The sequence below is a fragment of the Callospermophilus lateralis genome, chromosome 10 (assembly GCF_048772815.1).
Source record: "Callospermophilus lateralis isolate mCalLat2 chromosome 10, mCalLat2.hap1, whole genome shotgun sequence".
NCBI lineage: Eukaryota > Metazoa > Chordata > Mammalia > Rodentia > Sciuridae > Callospermophilus > Callospermophilus lateralis.
This window is the reverse complement of record NC_135314.1, coordinates 28,789,882-28,811,262: the sequence shown is the minus strand read 5'-3', so window position 1 is coordinate 28,811,262 and position 21,381 is coordinate 28,789,882. Positions and strand designations below refer to the sequence as shown.

The 21,381-nt window shown below is 33.6% G+C and overlaps 1 protein-coding gene across 1 annotated transcript in view; it reads right to left on the bottom strand.

Moving 5' to 3' along the window:
- The window catches only part of Robo2 (roundabout guidance receptor 2), a 540,305-nt gene that overhangs the window by 10,195 nt on the left and 508,729 nt on the right, over positions 1 to 21,381 (bottom strand). Inside the window, exons 24-26 of the mRNA XM_077110331.1 lie at positions 15,651 to 15,911; positions 12,281 to 12,486; positions 272 to 445 (exon numbers count right to left, since the gene is read on the bottom strand). Coding sequence (XP_076966446.1) covers positions 272 to 445; positions 12,281 to 12,486; positions 15,651 to 15,911 — 641 coding nt within the window. The remainder of the gene's footprint in view (positions 1 to 271; positions 446 to 12,280; positions 12,487 to 15,650; positions 15,912 to 21,381) is intronic.

Here is a 21,381-nt window from a genome sequence, read left to right as displayed (position 1 = left end):
CTAAAATACAATAAAGAAAAATGCCAGAAGGGTAGAAAAATCAACAGTTAAGAGTGGTATAGCTTCTCTTTCTTGGGGATTGATCATAAAGACATAATTCCAGATTGTTGAGAGAGAGGGTGTTTCACGTAAGCAAGACCATTTTGCCAGGTTTCTGCCTTGTATGTAATGAGGCAATGCCTAATCTACCATAGATATTTTAATCTGAGTTAATGTCCCAATAGAATGCATCTCTTCACTGAGGAAAGAAGAGGAACAGAAATCAGCCTACCATCTGTCATTCCTTCCCTTCGGTGAGGCAGTGCTGGCTGTTGGTCCATTCGCCCTCCCTTGTGTTTCTTGGTGGGCCTGGGCCTCTGACTTTGATTCAGGGCTGCGCTCGTGTTACTGTCAGTAGAAAATGGGCTGGTGGGTCGAGGTCTTTGAGAGGAGGTAAAGGCTTTTCCTAGAAAGAAAACAAAGGGAACGGGGTATAGGGAATGTCATTGTAATGCACTGATAATGTGTGTCTTGTATTTTCTGCTCTTCCTAAGGCTAAATCTGTGAACCTACCTAGAGATGCCATTGGAAGATACCAAATATTGGTGCACCTATAAAAATAAATATATGCCCTGCTACATATAATGTGTTCAATTTTTATAAGCTAAGAACACCCCACCCACAAAAATATTTCAAACAATTGAACATAAAACAAATCCACCAATCCAAAGCTTCATACTGCTTGATTAGTTTTTATATTACCTTGAAAATCTTAGTGATGATTTTATAGTTATATGCAAATTCATGAAACATTATTTCTCAAAATTCAAGAGGTTATTTCTTAAATAAATTGCACACTGTTTCATTTGCTTAATCAAATTTCACCCCTGAAATTTTACAAAATCTGAGTACAGTAAAAAATGCCTTGTAGTTTTATGTGAAAAGTCTGCTCAGGTACACATGCTAAATTGACTTTACCACTTATATGCAAACAAAATGAATTCTATCTCTTAGTGGAAACTCAATAACATCAGTGTAGAGGATAGCAGGTTAAAATCACCTTGTATATCCAAAGTGAAGTAGGTATTTTGTGATTACTGTATCTGAGCAGACTTCAAATTCTCATGGACGAATGAATTGTACTATTTCCCTTTCTTGTGGTTTAGTACAAAAGAAGTGAAATTTATTCTGGGAAAAGGTTACCTAATACATTTTCAAAAACGTCTTTTAATACTGTTTATTATAGTAAGAGAAGGATGGTTTATGTTCATATATTTATTCTCTTGTCATGTTTTCATTTCATACAAACTTATCATACGTAGTTTCATTTTCCTAAGTCAATGTGACATGATGTTGCTTAATGCTTTATTAGCTATTAGCATACATGCAAGAAATGCACCTATTCTGTCTAATTTATTAGTTTCCTTGCACTTTCTCACTGTTCTGCTTACAGCTAATGCCACAAAAAGCACTCAGGCAACATAAAGTTTTTGACTTATGCTTTATAAAGCAATAAAATTCAAATAACAGTTATATTACAACATATTTTAGTTTGGATGCTATATGAAAATAAACCTCTGCAATGCTTGAGAAATCTTTTTATTTTGTTTGAAGATATCTAATACATGCTCAAAATAAATATTGATGATATAATTCAAGACAATTTCCAAGGCTCACTTTTCTAACCTGAGAGTTTAATGAAGATCAGGAGTATATCACTTTTATTTAATATTTGAACAATACAAAGATTTAAAAATGCATTTGATATTTCATTAGTTTTGTAAGAGAGCTCAGTTTAATTCATATATTACCATCCTAAATGTGAAGTTAAGAAGTACATATACAAATATTAGAGCATAATCATGCCAAAATGTTGGGGATTTTTCCAGAAAAACAAATGATTACAAACTGCTAATCTGTTTTTAGAATTAAGACTGCATTTCTTTTTGTGGAATGAGCAGCATGTGAAAAATGACATAATTAGTCCTTTATATTATTACTTATTACTTTCAGAAATCAATATTAAATTCTCTAAAGTAATATACATGTAGTCATCATTTTATTCAACTTGCAAATGCAGTAGGTGTATCTTTAATTAGCATCCTTTAAAACATATAATAAATTATTGTATTAAAATCTTAGCCAAACAATAAGACCCTCAGCCATTTGAACTGTTAGACTGAAAACCTTACACCCATTCACCCCATGCTGAGGAAGGCTTCCCAGAAACTGCATTTGTAGAAAGAGACAGGGCAAAGGAAAGTAATGGAGATAAAAGCTGAATAATTTTAATCACTAGGTTCATTATTAATGTGTGCAGATTTTGCAAAGTGTGAGTTATTGAAAATTTAATGGCAATCTGAGTTGCTGATTTGCCATAATATAGAAAGGAAGTATATTCCAATTAATCAGCAGAACCGTGAAGAGAAAGGGATATTAAGGATAGAAGGTAGTAAGTTGGAGCCTATTTTTGGCTCTGCAAAACTTGCATCAGGACAGAGTTCAGACAACAGAGCATCCCAAATGTTCATGCATATTACAGAGAGTCCTGCAGTCAGACTTGCTGAGAAAGAAGAGGAGAAAAAAGGTAAGTGTCCCAAGGACAAGATTCTCTCATGCAAAGAGTGTTGACTTTGGAGTCTACCAACCTGTTCTTGTAAGGCTGGTTCCATCCAGCCTAAAACCAGCTTTATCTGCTGCTGCCACCAGTGCTTGTGCAAAACTGCCGCTGGCAAATATGGAACCATCTGAGGAGCTACCTACACTAGATCTATGACTAGAAAAGTTACGATCCTCATCGGATGCAGAGCCCCATCCATTTACCATTGAACCTAAAAACAAATGTAGTTGTCTAGTGAGTTTGTATATATTGCATATCTCATGTGCTTGTAAACACTATACGAATGAGCAAGTACACTGCCTTAACTCCTTGCCACTTTGAAGATTCATCATGGATTCCTTAGCTAAACATTATCCATGTTTTAAACACACTTAGTACAAATGAAAGAAGCTTGTGTAAAATCTGTATTTGTTTGAAGCACATGTGCAAGACATGTTCCAAGTGGTTCATTTCTTACACTATTTAAATTGTTACATGATCTTTTTTCCAAGCAAGAACTGCTATGTGTATTTTCTACAAGTCAGGGATGAACACTCTTATTGAAACAAATTATGGTGAATTTAAACTGATTGGTGACTTGCTTGAATAAAAAGTATACTTTGAAGTTAGTTCAGAGGGCAATGATAATCTGCATAAAAACTTGAATACTGGACCTTGAACATACAGTTGTATATCATAGAAGATCTGGAATTATTTTAAGATTTTAAGGTGAACAGTTAATTACTGGTTAAATAACAAAATACATCAACTAAAATGTATAAATGACATCAAATCAACTAAACATAGAACATAAGGAAAATGTTAGTTTGCAAAAGTGCTATTTCAATTTTTCTTATGCTTTCTTTGATTTTTAATATTTGAAGAACTCTAATTTTCTCTTTAACACTGATACTTATGAAATTAGCCTTTATGGAGACTATTATCAGCATTTCTATTGATTTTCTTTTTCAAAATGAACTATGGCAGTAGAGGAAAAAAATTGCAACTTTATATTTAAAGAAAATACACTTTGAAGATATTGACAACTTTTTTTCTTTCTAGAAAGTCATTTACTATTTTATGCATATACATACACACACATATTAGATAAAAGCACACTGGGAACTTAACTCATTATGTAATAAAATTAAGATTGCAGTACATATTTAAGTTGGTGTACCATTAATTCATGACACAATAAACTATCAAGTATTGTTTACCCTAACTTTTGCTTTTGTTAGAAGAGGGACAAAAAAGTACTTACAAAAAGTTAATTTAGAATTTCAAAATAAACCAAACAGGTGTTTCCAGGAAAGAGATGAAAGTCGTATGTTATAGATTATTTCTATTTCTCTAACATTTAAAAGACAACAGTGTAGTTAGAAGTTGCCACGACTCAGTATTTGAAGTGTTAGTCAGGCTGTCATGGTACAATAACACGGATGCATGCATTCTCAAGACAGAGAAAACTGAAACTGAAAGGGTTAGAATGATCTGGAAGTTAAAAGGGTGTTAAGTGTAGCAGAGAAAGATAGAGTCTTGATTCTATTGGCCAAAAGCACAAAGATATACTTTTTACTTTCCAAACAAATTCCCTTGACACAGACCACTGCAAGGAAACTGAGATAACACCAGCAACTGAGCCTCCTCTGAGAGATTCATTTCTAGGTTAATAATCACAAGTCAAGGATCAACAGCCCAAAATGAAAGAAGAAATGATGCAGTCGGCCTTGCAATATAATGCTACAGGAGATAAGAAGAAATCAAAGTGATTCAACAAGGGGTCACAAAAGAATATGAAAGTCGAGAACTGGGAATAGTTTTTAAAACATTCAAAAGCTCAGTTCCAAACCCTTCCATGTGATTTCTGTTTTTCTAAATGTCTGTGCTCACTCTCCAAATAAGCATCTCCTTATTGTTATTCTCCTAATTCATCCTGACACTCCTTTTAGCGGATTTCCTTCTAGTCCCTTCTATCTTTCCTCATTGTTATCTACATTATCTTTTCAAAGCATCGATCTTATACTTTGTCCCTCTGTTTGAAGTCTTACCTATAACACCAATACATATACAAAATTAGGAATCTGAGACCTCCCCCCTAATATTAAGCCAGCCTACCTTTGCAGCCCATTCTGTCCCACAACTAGTGTAATCTCACTCTCTCACCCACACATCACTTCCCATTCCTTGACAATACTTCTGTATTGCACCAAATCTATTAATCGCTGCCAAACTTTAAAGTTCAAATAAAATACCAACTTTATCACCTGGATTCTACCTTCAACATTCTGTTAGGGTGACTCCCTCCTTTGTTGTGAAAACATTGTGCATTCAGTAGTCTATCACCTGTCTCCCTATATTATAGTATATTGCATATATTTTTCCTGCTCCAGGAAATAAAACTCTGGACATTAAGAACTATCTCTTCTTCACTTCAGTATTTCTTGTACAGGGCCACTGTACAGTAGAAATTCAATGAACAGTGGGCATATGGAATTAAATGCATTTATTGTTTTTTTATTCACTGTAAATTCTTTGAGTGATTATATTTGATGTACAATTTCTTAGCAATGACCTTGCTTTAGTTGCAAAAAGAATGTTCTTACAAGCATCCTCAGAAAATTTATTAAACAAATTAGTGAATGCTTGTTGATTACTTTGGAACCATGGGAAAAGAAATAACGTCTTCAAGTAAGAAAGTAAAAATTGTACTATATAATTTTTATTATATAAAATAAGATATATATTATATAATAAAGTTCATATGATGTACATCTTGGTTATGCTTTGATATTTTTGAATATCAAGGTTAAGCAATATTGTCTTCCAATGAAGATGCTAAATTTCATTAAGTGGCAAGTGGCAATTTATTTGTGTGTGTATATGTGACATCTCTATCCAGATTCACCCATCCCAATGCACTTAGCCCAAGTTTTCATTTTTGTTGTTGTTCTTTTAAATTTTTCTTATTCCACTTCTATCCACTATGATCAGCCAAGAAATTGAGTCTACTCTGGGCTTTATTTCTGTCTGCCTGCTGTGTGGTTCCACTCTGAGGATCTAGCATATTGACAAATTTAGTTTCTGAATCTGCAAAATTTAGAAAAAAATCTCCCATCACAGCAATGTCACCAAAGAAATCCCATCTTGTAAGACTTCCCAACTTTCCCCCCAAATAAACTGTTATCGCCCTGTGAAAGTGAGTCCCACACAAGAGGATTTCCATGCACACATCTGCCTTACCCTAAACAGATCAGCAACTTTCCTACTTTTGTGTTTGCTCTGATTTCTCTCAATCTTTCAAGCTTTAATTTGACACATTATGGCCTCAAACGTAATCAATAAATATTTAAATTCATTTAAAAATGAATTTATTTTTCATTTGTTCATGAAGCTTTTCCTGATGCTCACCGACTCCCTTCTCTGGGAAGAGAGTGGCCTGGAAGGCAGGACATCAAGTGGGTGTCGGTTGATAAAGAGACAACATTAGCTATTCTTTTACTTGTACTTCCAATAAGAGCAAAGAGACTAGACAGATGACTTTGGAGTTAAAGACAAATATACCATAGCTATTTGGCCATATTAGGCAGTGAGAACACTAATGATCCCAAGTGAAAGAGAGATGTTAAGTTAGTTGCTTCAATAGATTGCAACCAATATAAACAGAAAGAAATCAATATTTCCTTTTCCTTCATTACTCTGCCTTTCTGGTAAGTCTTCAACTTTCCTCTGAATTGGGGATGAGATACATAGAATTAGTACCTTTGTAGGACAATTTTAAAGCAGTTTAGTCATATTGTATGAATAAAAAGGTCTATAACATATGTTAAAGTTCCTAAAATAAAATTGTTAAAATTTTTAACATTTATTGATTTCACCTCTCAGTCATTACAATTTTTCCTCTTACTTTTGATTTGAACATCAAGAATGATCTGAAGATTCAGGCAAACAATTATTAAAGAGAGGAGGGAAAGAAGGAGGAGGAGGAGGAGGAGAAGAAGGGTAGAAATCCTTGAGGAGGAGGAGAAGAGGGGGAGAAAGAAGACAGTAATTGAAAGAAAACAAAAAGAGTAACTCATAAATTAAAAAGGAAGTCATTTAGTGGTAACAGGTTTTTTTTTTTTGTAAATGTAAGCATAAACATGAAAATAAAAGTGAACACCAGGTAAAAGGAGTTCAGCCAGAGATTCGTACAAATTATATGAGATTCATATTCATTTGACACATTATAGCCCCAAACATAATCAATACATACTTAAACACTTAATGAAAAATGAATTTATGTCACATAGAGAAATTTATTTGTGTTTATGTTCTCAATCTTTTCAAATTTCTCAGCTTTAAAATTACTGAAAGGTCAAAAAATACCTCAAATGTATTCAAGTTGTTAAAGAAAAAGTGCACACAGGACATTAAGTTGTTGCTCAAATGTTACTGAACATAAAATACCATGATAAAGTGGCATCTTGCTGTGTCTCTATTACATCTTCAGCACTAAAATTAATTTATGATCAGTCATCAATTCATTTACATGTCGTTTTATGCTAAATCCTTCCTTGCTGATAAATGCTTATCCTTAGATCCATTAAGCTAGAGTAAAGTCTGTGCTTTCTAATATGACCCTGCTAATTGTTGCATTACCATTTTTATGAGATACAAAAACTAATGGTCCCCCATTTTTCGAGCCAATATTTAATCCTGAAATTTTTTCTATGAAGTTCTCATTGCCTAACTACCTGCTAAGTAAAATCTTCAACTCTAAATGTCTTTGATCAAATCAATCCAAATATTGACTTCTGTTTAGAGGTAGAGAAACATTTCAAGTCTCTGGAAATTCTTTTTACACTCAAATGTCTGAATATACAATAGTCCCACCTATATTCCAGAGAGAGAAAGGGGTGGGGGGAGGTGGGAGGGAGTGGGAGGAAGGGAGAGAAATGTGTCATATAGGAAAAGCAAAATAAGCAATTAAAAAATCTCTTCCCTTGGTTCATATAATACTTGTTAACTCATCTCAAAATATTGTGCATAAAATATGCACTTTTCTTATCCATTAAATTCCAAAGTGTATATTTAATTTCTTTTTAAAGACATTGGAAAATGATTTCCTTAATTTTAGCATTATTCCTGGAATTTGCCTTAATACTCAATTATTATGCTTTTGTAGCAGAAGCAAAGTGTGGCAAGTGTGTGGAGTGTGTGTGAGTCTGAGTAGGGAGTGAGTGTATTTGTGTGTGAGGGAGAGAAATTGTTAGGCCATTAGGCTTCACCATCTGTCGACCAAACTTTCCCGAGTCCAAGGACCCAAAAGCTGTGTGCTCAGGTCAGATGGTGAGGATGTCTGGTTTTATTACTTTCATACTCATCTGGTATGGGAGTTCCAGTAAAAACCTCCAAAGATATAAAGTGGAAAATACAGGACCACAATTTCCTTTCAGTTGTAGTGTTCATGTGGGATCCAACAGGCAAGGAAAATTTTATTCGTTTCACTTTACAACACTCAATCTGGGTCTTTTTGTAATCAGTGAGGAGGTTAGAATCTTGACTACATGTTCAGGACATTGTCCTCTCCCTCTCTCCTCTTGCCTTTGGTTTCTTTTCATGGTGGTGTCATTAAATTCAGGAAACACTTATCCTTGACTCCCACCACCTTTTGGAAGTTAGAGAAAGAAATCTTGAAACCTTGCCCCTCCCTGGTACTCAGAGAGCAAAGTTGACAAGTTGAACATGAGGAAGAAACAGTCCATATTTCCCAAGACAATGTTGCATAGACATTGCTTAGTCCCAAATGCAGTGTGATGGTATGAAATTTAAAAAAATGTACATTATTACAACCAAATAGTATTAAGCACAAATTAAAATAAAAATTATAAAAATAATATTCCTTCCAAAAGAGCTAATGGATTTGAATTTTATTAGAAAAAGGTAACTGCACACAGAGCTAAATATGAGAAGAATAAATAATAAAAGTCGTATCAAAATTTAATATTTTTATCAAAATTAAGTGCATTGTGGGAAAGGATTAATGTTTCCAGGGATAAAATGCATATTTTATTTTTATAAATGCATACTTATTCCTCTCTACACACACACACACACACACACACACACACAGAGAGAGAGAGAGAAGTAAATAAACAGAACATTATTTTCCTCTTCAATATGCTAATTCTGAGGATTAGAATAAACTGGGCATTTCCAGGGCAGAGATCATAGTAATTTATCTTTAGAGTAAAACTGATTGATTTTGTTCATTCTTCTGCCACTTATCTGGTAGATAACCTTCAAAAAGGATGTAAATCCTTCTGTGACTCAATTTCTTTAGCTATAAACTGAGAACAACAACAATAATAATGAGGTTATGAGGATTAAATGAGTTAGTAGATGGTAAAACTTTACATCAGGGCAGGGAGTTCTTTCTACAAATGTAAGAAACCAAATAATTTAGACTTCTCCATTCTTTAGTTCTGTCATGCATTCTTTAGTTCTGATTTCTTACTTATGTCTTGTTTTTTTACAAACACTAACATTTAAATCAATTCTTAGCTCAGCCAGCCACAGGAAAAACAAGCCACTGCTTAGAAGGGTATCATGCATCAACTAGGAGCTAGGTTTTCTACTTTATTATTATTATTGTTGTTTGGTTGTTGCTATTATTGAATCTAAATGTCTATTCAAGTGATTAGAAGTAATAGGCTTAAAATAAATGTTTGTTTAGGGAATAAATACATGAAACAGGAGATTTGCAAATACATATTACCATTACTGAGGTCATGGGATATGGAACTATTGATATTTTCTTTTCTTTTTGTTCTTTTTCATTCTTGATGATCATTTCAAGATTTAAGTAGCCATTCACAAACTACATACTTGCTATGAAAATATTTGGAGTTAATGTGTATATATATATATATATATATATATATATATATATATATATATATATATATATATTTTACAGAATAAAGCTCTGTAGACTGTTAGTGGCTGGTATTCCCTATGCTGGCAGTTGGGAGTACAATTCAGCCAAGTAAAATGTGAAATTTTACATAAAGGCTTTCAGCGCACCCAGTGTTACTGTAGTATCATTCTGGATGGCTTTAGAGTCTCCAGGAATGGAAATTGTTAGTTCTATTTAATAAAAATGGTCATTTGCTTCATGAAAATGACAATATAAGGGAATTTCAGTTGAAAGTAAAGATTAATTTACACCACAGGTGAGTTTAGAACTCTAAGTAACTGACGGTAAGTTTAGAATCCTCTAGTCTCCAAAGCTCAGTGAAGGAGTATTTGTATTATGGCCTATCTCAATTAGCACTATTAAAGTAGCCTTATAGCTGAACAAAACCTAAGAACATCATTAGGATAATATTCATTAGCATGTTGGTTTTGATAACATTTGGTCCACATAAACATCCACATGAGCATATGTACAGGCATGTGTACACACACAATTACATGTACATCCTAGTTGCTTTCCCTCACACACAAATACATTCACTCGCTACATAGACTCACACACATTCCACACACATTGTGCCTTGTCTTTCATACACACATGTATACCATACACTTTACACACATGTGCACAAACTGTATAGAATTGAAAACTGTGTAATACATGCACATACCCTGTATAGATGTGCACACCCCATTCACACTCACACTGTATATGCACTTTCAATCTTCCTTGTTCTCACACACATTTATACTCATGCACTCTATACCCTACATATGTACACACACTAATACACTCACATCCCCTATGGTCACACTAATACCTACATATAATCATTCACACTTCCTACACACATACACATAGACACACAATACACCCTGGAAGGCAAATCAAATCTTTGATCAAACTTTCTCCTCAAAGTCATTGGTGCATGGAAAGACGAAAAATGTGTATAGGGGAGGTGCTTAAGTTGCTTAAGAGTAAAGTACAACTTCTGCTAAGGAGATGTATTATTCATAGGATAAGTGCATTGTGGAATTCATGCCTAAACACCCTAAGGTTTCTATATTCAGAAGTAATTAAGCAGTGAATTCAAGTAGGAAAATAGACTTTCTTTTCTTAGCAATAAGAGCTTCATTCGGAATTAACATTATATTACCAACAGGAGAAATGCAGGTTACTTAAGACGTTCAAACTTGACATCTTAACCAGTGGACTACATTAGACATCCTTACTTGTTCCTGACAGGTGTGCATGTAAAAGTGCAGGGTGGTGTTCTCCCAATTTAGAGATACATTAATCATCTTTGTCATTATAATATTTAATAAAAGAACTACATCAGCATAGCTGACTTTTTTTCATCATTATTGCACATTTTTACTGCATTCCTAATGGAAAAAAAGAGTTCAGTATCATTAGTGAAATATGCAAAAATATGCAGAATTTTACCCTTAAGGAGATTATGCTAGAAATTCAGGCAAAGAGGCTTAACATAATAGTGCCCTAATAAGTCAGCTCTCTGAATTCAAAGATTTTAACTTTTGCTCTGTCACCCTGGGTTGGATCTGGGTTTCAAATCACACCAGTATATCTGCAGTTTTTAAATCTTAATTAGCCTGGCAAGCTGACCATCCATCAAGCAAGAAGGAAAACTGAATAGTGGACTCATGCATCATGCACTTCCTCATGCAGAGAGGACTGTACAGGAAAAGTGAAGGCACTCATGTTTTCTCAGCACTAAACCAGTTTCCATTTGTGTTTGCAGAACTAATATGGAACACAGAGTCTGTGGAATTGGGAAACTGTTGGATTAAAAGTAAATTAAGACTGTGATAAGATGCTTTCTAGGATGAAAGTTGCCATCAAGGAAAATACAGATATGTGTAGTTTCCTTAGAAATCCTAAAGGAATGCAAAGATCAGGCTTAGTTTGGAGTAGCTAGGTCTTCATAATTTTGTAAAAGGCATTTTTTATGTGTGTGTATCAAAGAATGTATAACTATGTGAACAGAAATATTGAATTTTTACTTTTCACCATATATATTGTGTACATATTAGGATTTTAAAATTTCCAATTGAAATTGTTGGACATAGGTTACACATCAGTCCTGGAATCATCAGAGGAGGGTACCAACTGAAGTCTTTCACTTGGTGAACAAGGCAAGCAGAAGCCAGAGGAGTAAATAAGTCAAAATAAATATACTTCTTGGAAGAGGGGAAGTTGTTGGATTCTACACTATGAAATGCATAAATGCATGGTTTATCTCACTATGCATTTTCCACTCTAAAAATAATACCTTGTGCAACTGAAGAGTCTTTTTCTGAAGACTTGCTTATTTTCATCAGTGAATGGTTTTACAGTGTGAAATATCGAGAAGCATTTTAAGATTGCATTCATTTTGTATGTTCTTCCTGATATACAAAATATATCATTTCTAAAAGTTTTTTTTAATGTAATAGACTTGGTTCCCTAGCACAGTGAACTTTTCATGAAAGCCATGACTATAATTGAGTTTTCTTTCATGTCTTTAAAGCTTTTTAAAATTCATGAATTTTCTTATCATTTTTGCAGCAAAGCAAAAGTATTTCCAAATCCTTTTTGAATTTTGTGTTTAACATTAACATATTTAAAATGTTACAGAAATAGATGGAGTGGAATAAATCTTACATAAGAAAGTACTTGATTTTTGATGCATTTCAATATTGCAAATAGGTCAGTTATTCATATTAAATCAGTTCCATTACCTGTCACAGAGCTGTCTATATTGTCCATACTGGATCCGGGTGTCTGGTCTAGTGCTCTCAGGGGCCTGGGGATTTCTAAAGCTTCCTCTTCATCATCAGCATCATCATCTGGAACATCTGTTTCCAAATCAGAAATCAAGGCTCCGGACACGTAACCTAATGGTGGAACTGGGGGCTGTGGGGGTGGATTATTGCTTTGAATGTGCCTAGAATTCAAATGGAAACAATAAAATGGGAAAAGCAGTCCATTAACATTCAAAAACATTGTAATAAGAATTAAATGGCATGCTATGGTAACAGTATTCTTCTTTTGCATTAATAGTTTTGGAGTTTACAATGCTTTATTATGTACGCGTCAATAGAGACAATAGGTCTCTGGGCATACGCCTTACCAACAACCACATAAATTTAAGAATTAAACATATATTTTGTATAGATAAGTCATCAAAAACAGAATGAAAATACTTGTCACAAGACTATTTAAAGTTGACCTTTTCAAAAAATAATATACATACCCATACATATATACATACCCATACATATATACATATACATATTATTTTGTTTCCAGTTTATGTGTAACCCACCCATGCGGCCTGCTAGCACTTAAGATATCATTGGAATGCCTAATGTTCCCTCTCTTCCACCTTCAGCACATTTCTGGACTTAGGAGGATTTCTTTTTGCATGACCCTCTCAGAGCAGGCTGAGTGGTATTTTCATTTGCCCCAGTGAGGGCAAGTATCTTCTGCTCTATCTACCTAGTTGTGCATCTATCTCAGCCACAACATCTTGAACTTCTCCAAGGCAGGAACAATTCACCCTAGTGTTCTGTGTTTACAACACAAGATGTGTTAGATAAACCCTTTGCGATGAGTAAATAATTTTAATCTCAACCTTCATTAGATAAATAGAATCTCATAATTACCATCACAGTTTTGAAACATATTCAAGTAAAACTTTTATCAAATCAGGTGGCTAACTAATGTGCAGCTGGACACCTACAAAATGCTAAGCAAAAGCACTGCAATGTTATTTTCTTCCTTCTTTCCTTTCTTCCTCCCTTCCTTCCTTTCTTTCTTGGGGGAGGTACCAAGATTGAACTCAGGGACGCGCAATCACTGATCCACATCCCCAGCCCTATTTTGTATTTTTTTTACAGACAGGGTCTCACTGAGTTGCTTAATGCCTCGCTATTGCTGAGGCTGGCTCTGAACTCAAAATCCTCCTACCTCAGCCTCCAGAGCTACTAGGATTATAGGTGTGCGCCACTGCAGCCATCAGCAATGTTATTTCTTAACGTCATTTAAAAACAAATGTACTACAAGTTTTAACAGAGTCTTTTCATTGCTGTCATTCAAAAGTATCTTAAAGACCCCTTCTATTTAAGCATGACTAAAGAGTAAGTGCTATGTTCTTTTACTGCTGTCTTTTGAAACTCATTTCCAAGTCTGGCAATATCCCCTGTGTATTGTCACACTTTAGGGAAAGTAGTGCTGTCCTTGACTCCAATTGGAAGAAACAACAAGAATCTCTGCTTTGGGGATTTTTCTAGGCTCTGCCTCATAACTCTTCTCTTTGCTGACTTTATATGTTTTTACAGTAGTTAACTGTGTCTTTGAGAATAATAGATTTCTATAAATTCTTCTAGTGAATTCTTGAATTTCAGTGTGGTCTCAGGACCCTGATATTTGTATTTGTTTATCAGGAATTAGAGTGGTCTGAGGACTGCCCTTTCATTTTATACATGAGCTATTATTTCTGACATCATTTTAAACACATTAACTATAGCATGCAAGTGGTAAGCAAGTTGCCCATAGTTATGCAGATAGGAAGCAGGTTCACCTCCATGATAACTACCCCAACTTGGGCTGTCCTCAGTCAAAGCTCAGAGCATGGAATCAGAATCTGCCTAGAGGTGGGACTTAGGACCAATATATTTTAAAGTTCTCCATATGATTTCAAAACACACACCAATTTGAGAACCCCTGAGCCAAAGTCTCTGCTTCAAATGACTTAAAGTTGTGATTTCACCAGTTAACCTTGAAGAGAATCCTATCACTCTTTAAGTAATTGGCTTCATTTTAACCAGTGATGTATCATAAAATAATTATGTGTAACAGGAGGTTGTCTTTAATCTTTAGAAAAAAATGAGAAAATGTTCAAGACCCTCTTATCCTAAGGAAAGAGCATGTTCATACAGCTTTAAGTGACATACCTGTTTGAGAATCTCTTTGTATGTATAGTTAACTATGTTTAATATAGCTGTTATATTTTAAAAATAGTCAATTAACACTGAGAATAAGAGTCATCTCATAATCGACTTACTCTAGTAGCTAGAATTACCCTCCCATAAAAAGAAAGATAATATTATCTTTTAAAAAAGCTACCATGATTTCAAGCACAAGGTATAAATCAAGAGAACATAATTCAAAGAATGTCACAGAGATTTTGTTTTCAAGGGTGCAGGCCTATATATCACTATCTGAGAGAAAAACATTGGAAAAAACAACCAACCCTATAAAATTAGGATCTACCACATTTGTAAAAGATACCTATATGAATTGCATCTATAATTTATGAAAGTTTTCTAATAATTAGAAGAATAGAGCTATAGATCCTGGTGTGGTGGTACAGGCTTGTAATCCCAGTGGTTCAGAAAGCTGAGGCAAGAGGATCACAAATTCAAAGACACCAATTTAGTGAGGCCCTAAGAAACTTAGAGACACCCTGTCTGAGGTGCGGGTGGGGGGAACAGCTGAGCATGTGGTTTAGTGGTTAAGTGACCCTGGGTTCAATCCCTGGTACCAAAAGAAAAAAAAAATGAAATTTGGGTTTTTAATCTATTCTTTATGATTTTAAAAAAATGCATTTACTGTTAATAAATTTGTTATTTTTCTGATTTGTTTAATTCTGCCCAAAGAGGGTCTTTTAATAACTAACACTGACCATAAGTGATTTGCAGAAGCTTGCATTTACATATTCACAACCACATGCAGAATTAATCACAGGCACTTTGAAGAATCCAAAAGGAGTCCTTCATTATGGCATTAAAAGTGAGTTCAAGGATAAGCTAATTGAAGCTAAATCGGTTGTAAATTAGAAGATTCCAGTGTAGCCAAAAAGCACTTTAGACTGAATTTCAGCAGACCTGAATTCTTGCTCTAGCTTACTCTCCAACCAGCTATGCGACTTTGGTCAAATTAACATTTCTGTAGTAGTTAAATCATTTTCTAAATGATTAACGAGTATACAAAATCAAAATTTTATCCCCATGTGTATAGTTTTATGAATATGTCTTGTGAATTTATATAAAAGGGCATTTCCATGTGCAGAAAATATGGATCCCTTGACTCAGTGAATATATTTACCATGTTTGTTTTGCTATATCAAACTGATATGCCCTTGTCAGTTCATCCAGGTGAGCCTGCAGCATGGGTTGCATCTCTTCCCGTGGAGATGGAGTAAGAGTGGCAGTAGACTGTTGTCCAAAAGAGATAGCAGGAGAGGAAGCCACGCCTCGAACAGGTGGAGTTGGGACCCGATCATCATCTTCTTCCAGTTCATCTTCCATACCCTGGTGTAAGTATGTTTGTACTGGTAATGGTGGGCACCAACTATCACTGTCATAGCTGAAATTAGATGAGGAAAAATGCACATTAATAGACAAACAAAAATGGCTACACTGACAATAAACAGCAACCACACGGTGTCTAAAATGTTCTCTCAGTTTATTTCATCCTGATCACATTGTCAGTGCTACTATAGTAAATCACCTAATTTAAAATTGTAATTACAACTGTTATCTCAGTATCTCAATTTATTCTTTAAAGATCTTTTTGGCTAATTGTTACCCCACAGTTACAAAAAGCAATAACTTCCCAACAAAGTTACTCATGTGGAAACACCAAATTGCTAATTAAAGACAATTAATGAATTTAGTGCTTGTAGACTTAACTGCTTCCTTCTCTTATGCACCAGCAGAATACAGCAATAGAGCTGACTGACCATATAAGAAGTATCAGAGAACTTGATTTGCTTTTATTCTAGACTTATGACAACCTTTCTATTTGATATTCCAGTCATAAGACTTCATGACACAAATTATACTCAATATTAGTTTATTTCCCTTAATTTTCTCAGTAAAATCAAATGCTTCTGCTTACATTGAGTGTTAAATTCAAACCAGAAAACAGAAGTTCAAAACCTTGCCCTACAAAATATATATTTTTTTAAAAATTGTTTTATTGTAGTAAAACATTTGATATGAAAAGAACCCCATTGACATATTTTAAGTGCACAAAATACAATTATTTTAAATACTTATATTTCATGTTCAAATTACATCTAGAAAGGGGATTATGGTCCAGGAATATGAAAAATTAAACTGTTTTTGTTGTGGCACAAAATCAGCAGAATTTCTACTTATACCTTTTCTGTAATCCTAATGTTTTCAGAAATCAAATAAGTCCTAAATATACTTTTTTTATAGATTTTTAAGTATAAGATAAAAATAATAAAGGATTTGTTTTCTTAATTCAACATCTTAAATATCTCCTGAATCTGCCTCCTACATCTCTTCTTCCACAATTATTTATCAGTCACCTTCTATAAAATAGTTCACTAGCTTTCTGATTCTCTTTTCTTCTTTTCCACCCTATCTTTAATGCAGGCAACAGGATGTTAATTCACATCACACCTACACTTATGATCATAACTAATATGAGAAAAGTCAAAACTCATTAGCTGGCTTGATCCTTCCCCAATGGATTAATCTGTTATTTTAGCCCTGTTTCTCACTATTTCCCCAACATCAGCCTACTTTCTAATTTTTCCTAAACTCTGGGTCTGCGTATGACTGTTCTCAAATCATCTATCTGCCTGTGGGTTCCTGGTCACCTCAAAGGTGGTTAGTTTTGTGGAACCTTCTCTCCCATTTCCATATACAACTGATTAGAATTTTATAATACCTACATTGTGGAACTACCCATATTAAATTGGGATTATTTGTCTCTCTGTCTCTTTTGTCCTATTATTCTGTGAGATCCTTAAGTCCAAGAACTTTTTAATACTCTTCTCCATTGCTAGTGCTTAGTACCTAAAATTAGAATTAACTATCCATATCACAGCTATGCATAACTAGTCTTGATCTCCCTTATAAAAAAAACTGTAACACATATAGATCCACTGTAAGTTGAATATCTTCACTTGAGTAACATTTTAATCATTTTGTTAAAAACTGAATATATCATAAAAACCTGCACATGGATATGTATAGCAGTTTTATTTATAATTGCCAAAATTTGGAAGTAGCTAAGATATCCCCAGAAGTTGAATAAATAAACAGATACATCCAGACAATGGAATATTATTCAATGTTTAAAAGAATTGGGCTTCAAGTCATAAAAAGACATGGAGAAAACGTAAATGCACCTTGGTAAGTGAAAGAAGTCAATATACAAAGGGTATAGATTGTATATTTCCAATTCCAGAACATTCTAGAAATGGCAAAATCATGAAAAGAGTAAAAACATCAGTAGTGCCAGACTCTGAGGAGTGAGTGAGAGATGGGCAAAAAGCAAAGTGGATTTTGGAGCAGTGAAGATATTTTGTATGATACAATAATGGTAGATACATGTCAACCTGAATCTGTCCAAACCACAGAATGTACCACATGATGAGTAAACCCTGTGGGAAATGATGCATCCTGGGAGATAATGATGTGCCAATGCAAGTTCATCAACTAGAATAAGTGCACCAGTTTGGTGAGAGATGATAGGAGATTATGCATATGTGAAAGTTGGGATAAATCTCTATGCTTCATTTTTTTTGTGAACCAAAAACTGGTCTAAAAATCTAAAATCTCTTTTTAAAGTAACCCCAAATTTATCATCCTTTTTTCCCAATAGTTATTTGTTAGGGTCCTGACTTTATTTCATATAGCATACAATTCAGTAGATTGATATTAAGTAAATTATTAAAAATACAGGGTACTATAGAATTGATTTGGAAGGCCTAATATTGTTTTGGGGTTGGTCAAGGCTACAGTGATCATTAAAAAGAGAAAATTTTAAGTGACATATGTGGAAAGGAAATGGTATTGGAATAATTCAGATAGTTCCCTAAATGGCAATATCTTCCAAAGAAAAAAAAATTGGGCACAGGTGAAGCAGAGCACCACTTACATTTTTTTTCTATGAAAATATGAGAATGGTCTACCAATTTTATTTCTCTTATCTATTCTGTTTATTAAATATATTTAATCTTTAGTCTACCTTTAGGATAGGTTTTATAGTTTCTCAACATGAATCTTCTGCTCAAACTAAATTGGTTTGTCTCTTCTTGTCTACGTACTTTTCTGGTAGGTTTGTTTATAGAATCCAACTTATTTCAAATAAACTGGATGCCTCCAATTTTACCTATCTTAATCTGATAAATCCTCAAGCTATAGGTGAAATCTCATATCTTTATAAAGATTTCCTTGATGAGGCCAACTAGCACTGCTAAACTACTCTTCTTAACTGGTGCTGACAATATTTTTATACATTTATTTGAAATTGATTATGCACAGTCTAATGTTCTTTCCAATGTTGGACTCTTTAACACTTTAAATTATTTTTGTATTTACTTTTCACATGTTTATGGTATCTTTTTCTCAAGTGGATTTAAGCTACCTTAGAGTTATAACACAGAACTGTTCTTGTTCTGTTGCCCCTAACAGTATACCTTAAAAATAGTAGGTTATAAGCATATTTACTGATTTGAAATGAAAACACACAAATTGATTAATTAATAAAAATGCTTAGGTTTATTTTCTTCCTTAATTTTAAATGTCATATTATTAACTCAAACAAAAAAATATACAAGAAAACTAATCATAAAATAATTGTCCTTTTCAGTATAGAATGTGTTTACTGTTGTACTTCATCAATTAAATTTACATTTACTTTGTAAAATTCAGTAGAAAAGAGCACATTTATTTTTGTGTCAGAAAGTCATAGTTGCACTTTCTTTACTTACATTGGTTTATTCCCAGATATATTATACTTTTAAATAAAAAACTATATACTTAATCTTTCAAATGAAATTAGCCAGTTATCTCCTAAAATTTGTGTAGTCCATAAATAGTAAACTGTTCTTACTTCCAATAATCTACTAGATATATACCTATGGAATGAAAACACAAAATGAACATAAGAGAAAGAAAAAGTGTATGGTATATGCATCACATGTGTTAAGGTAACAGAAAAAAACATGGTAGTAAGTTGTATTAGATTCATTTGTATTATTCAAATAATATCAGGCAAAGAAGTACCTAACCATTAAAACATTATTTTTAATACTATGTAAATGCATTGCATAGTGTATTAAATGACTAAATCATATTTCATCACCTATCTCATTAACATACTATACATTTTATCACCAATTCTTCTACGTCCTTTTTCAAAGTTACTCTAGAACTTTAATATACCAACTCTGTATATAAGTCTACATGCAGTATATAAGCAAAGCTGGGAAAAGTCCATGGATTCAAAGTGATCTGTACCAATATTAGATAAATAAACAAAGAAGGAAAGAATATCCAAAGAAGAAAAATATGAAAGAATAGAGGAAAGAAAGCTGGGATATAGTGCAAATCATAATGGCGAAGAATTGTTCATCATCTCTGAAATAATCAAGTCTTGCTCCTTTCCAGAGGAACATATATTTTAGGCTTTGTTCATGCAACTACTAAGGAAGGATGAAAAGACTACAGATGTGCCTATGAAGTTTATAAAAATGTACGTCTGTTTTGATAGTTTTCTTCACATTTTACAATACACATCTTATTTGAGAGAGAGAATTTCATCTTTTTCTTGTGTAACATTAAAATGAATGAAAATTCTCCTAATGCCAAACCATAGTTCTTCTGGCCAACCTTTCCTAGGGAAGCGCTTGTTCTTTTGACATTCTGTCAGTGAAATATGAGGTGTCACGTTATGTCTTGCCTGATGAATAATGATAAAGATGACGGCAAATCAATGCCGCATGTGAACTAACTTGTTAAAGGCCAAATACAAATATCAAATTACTAATAAAAATACAATAAAGTTCAACACTAGAAAAAGCTTGCCAATCTCTAATTGCAATAACAAAGCAAAGCACCAGTTTTATACTTAATTACTATTCAATGCTTCCTAGCATCATGACTATAATAAAATGTATATATTTATAGTGAAGAACTAATATATTTTAACACTATTTTGTCTAACTGAAGATACATATTGATGAGAGAGAACATTTAGCATTGTAACCATATTATTGAATTAACAATTAAATATTGTGTTATTTGGACAATGCTTTGATAACTTTTGCTATTTAGTATTGTAAGGAAAGATTGATCCAAGAAATGCTTAGAAAGAAAATTGCTGATTTCTAAACACTTAGAAATTATACTAAAAATTGTAACAAAAACTAGAGACTATATTTTCCAGATCACAGTTTTTATCAGCTAGGAATTGTGCCTAAATCTACTCCTTTCTCACCTACCCACTGTCATCGTCTTATTTTACTGCCTTAGCATTTTTATATCATATGATTTTTAGATCATATGCTATGATATCTTGTATGTGATCCACCTGCAGTCTCATGTCCTTCAGCATCATGTTCTCCAGTCCATCATCTGTATTCAAAAATCAGAATTTTCCTATGGCATTAAGGATTCACGATGAAAACTAAGACTCCATGTCAGATGTTGTCCTACAAAATGTAGGTTAAAGCTCATAAAACCACATACAGAAGCCACCAATTGCTGAAGGATGCAGAAAAGTAATTAAAATAAAGTGCTGAGGGTAGGGCATGGAAGGGGGTGGTACTGAATAGGGGCAACTAAGAGAAAAGCAGATACCTCTAACTAGAATAGGGCAGGGTTTCCAAAGGAAGACCAATGGAGCTATTTCTACTCTCATTTTCTCATCACACGTAGTATTAATTTTAATTTTGTATTTTTGTCTTTCCACACAGAAATTTCTTTCCATTTGTTCAAATAGTGACCTTAGTATTGTTTCAATGCAGCGATTAACGACCTATTTCTAGTACATAAGATCCATTAGATTAGAG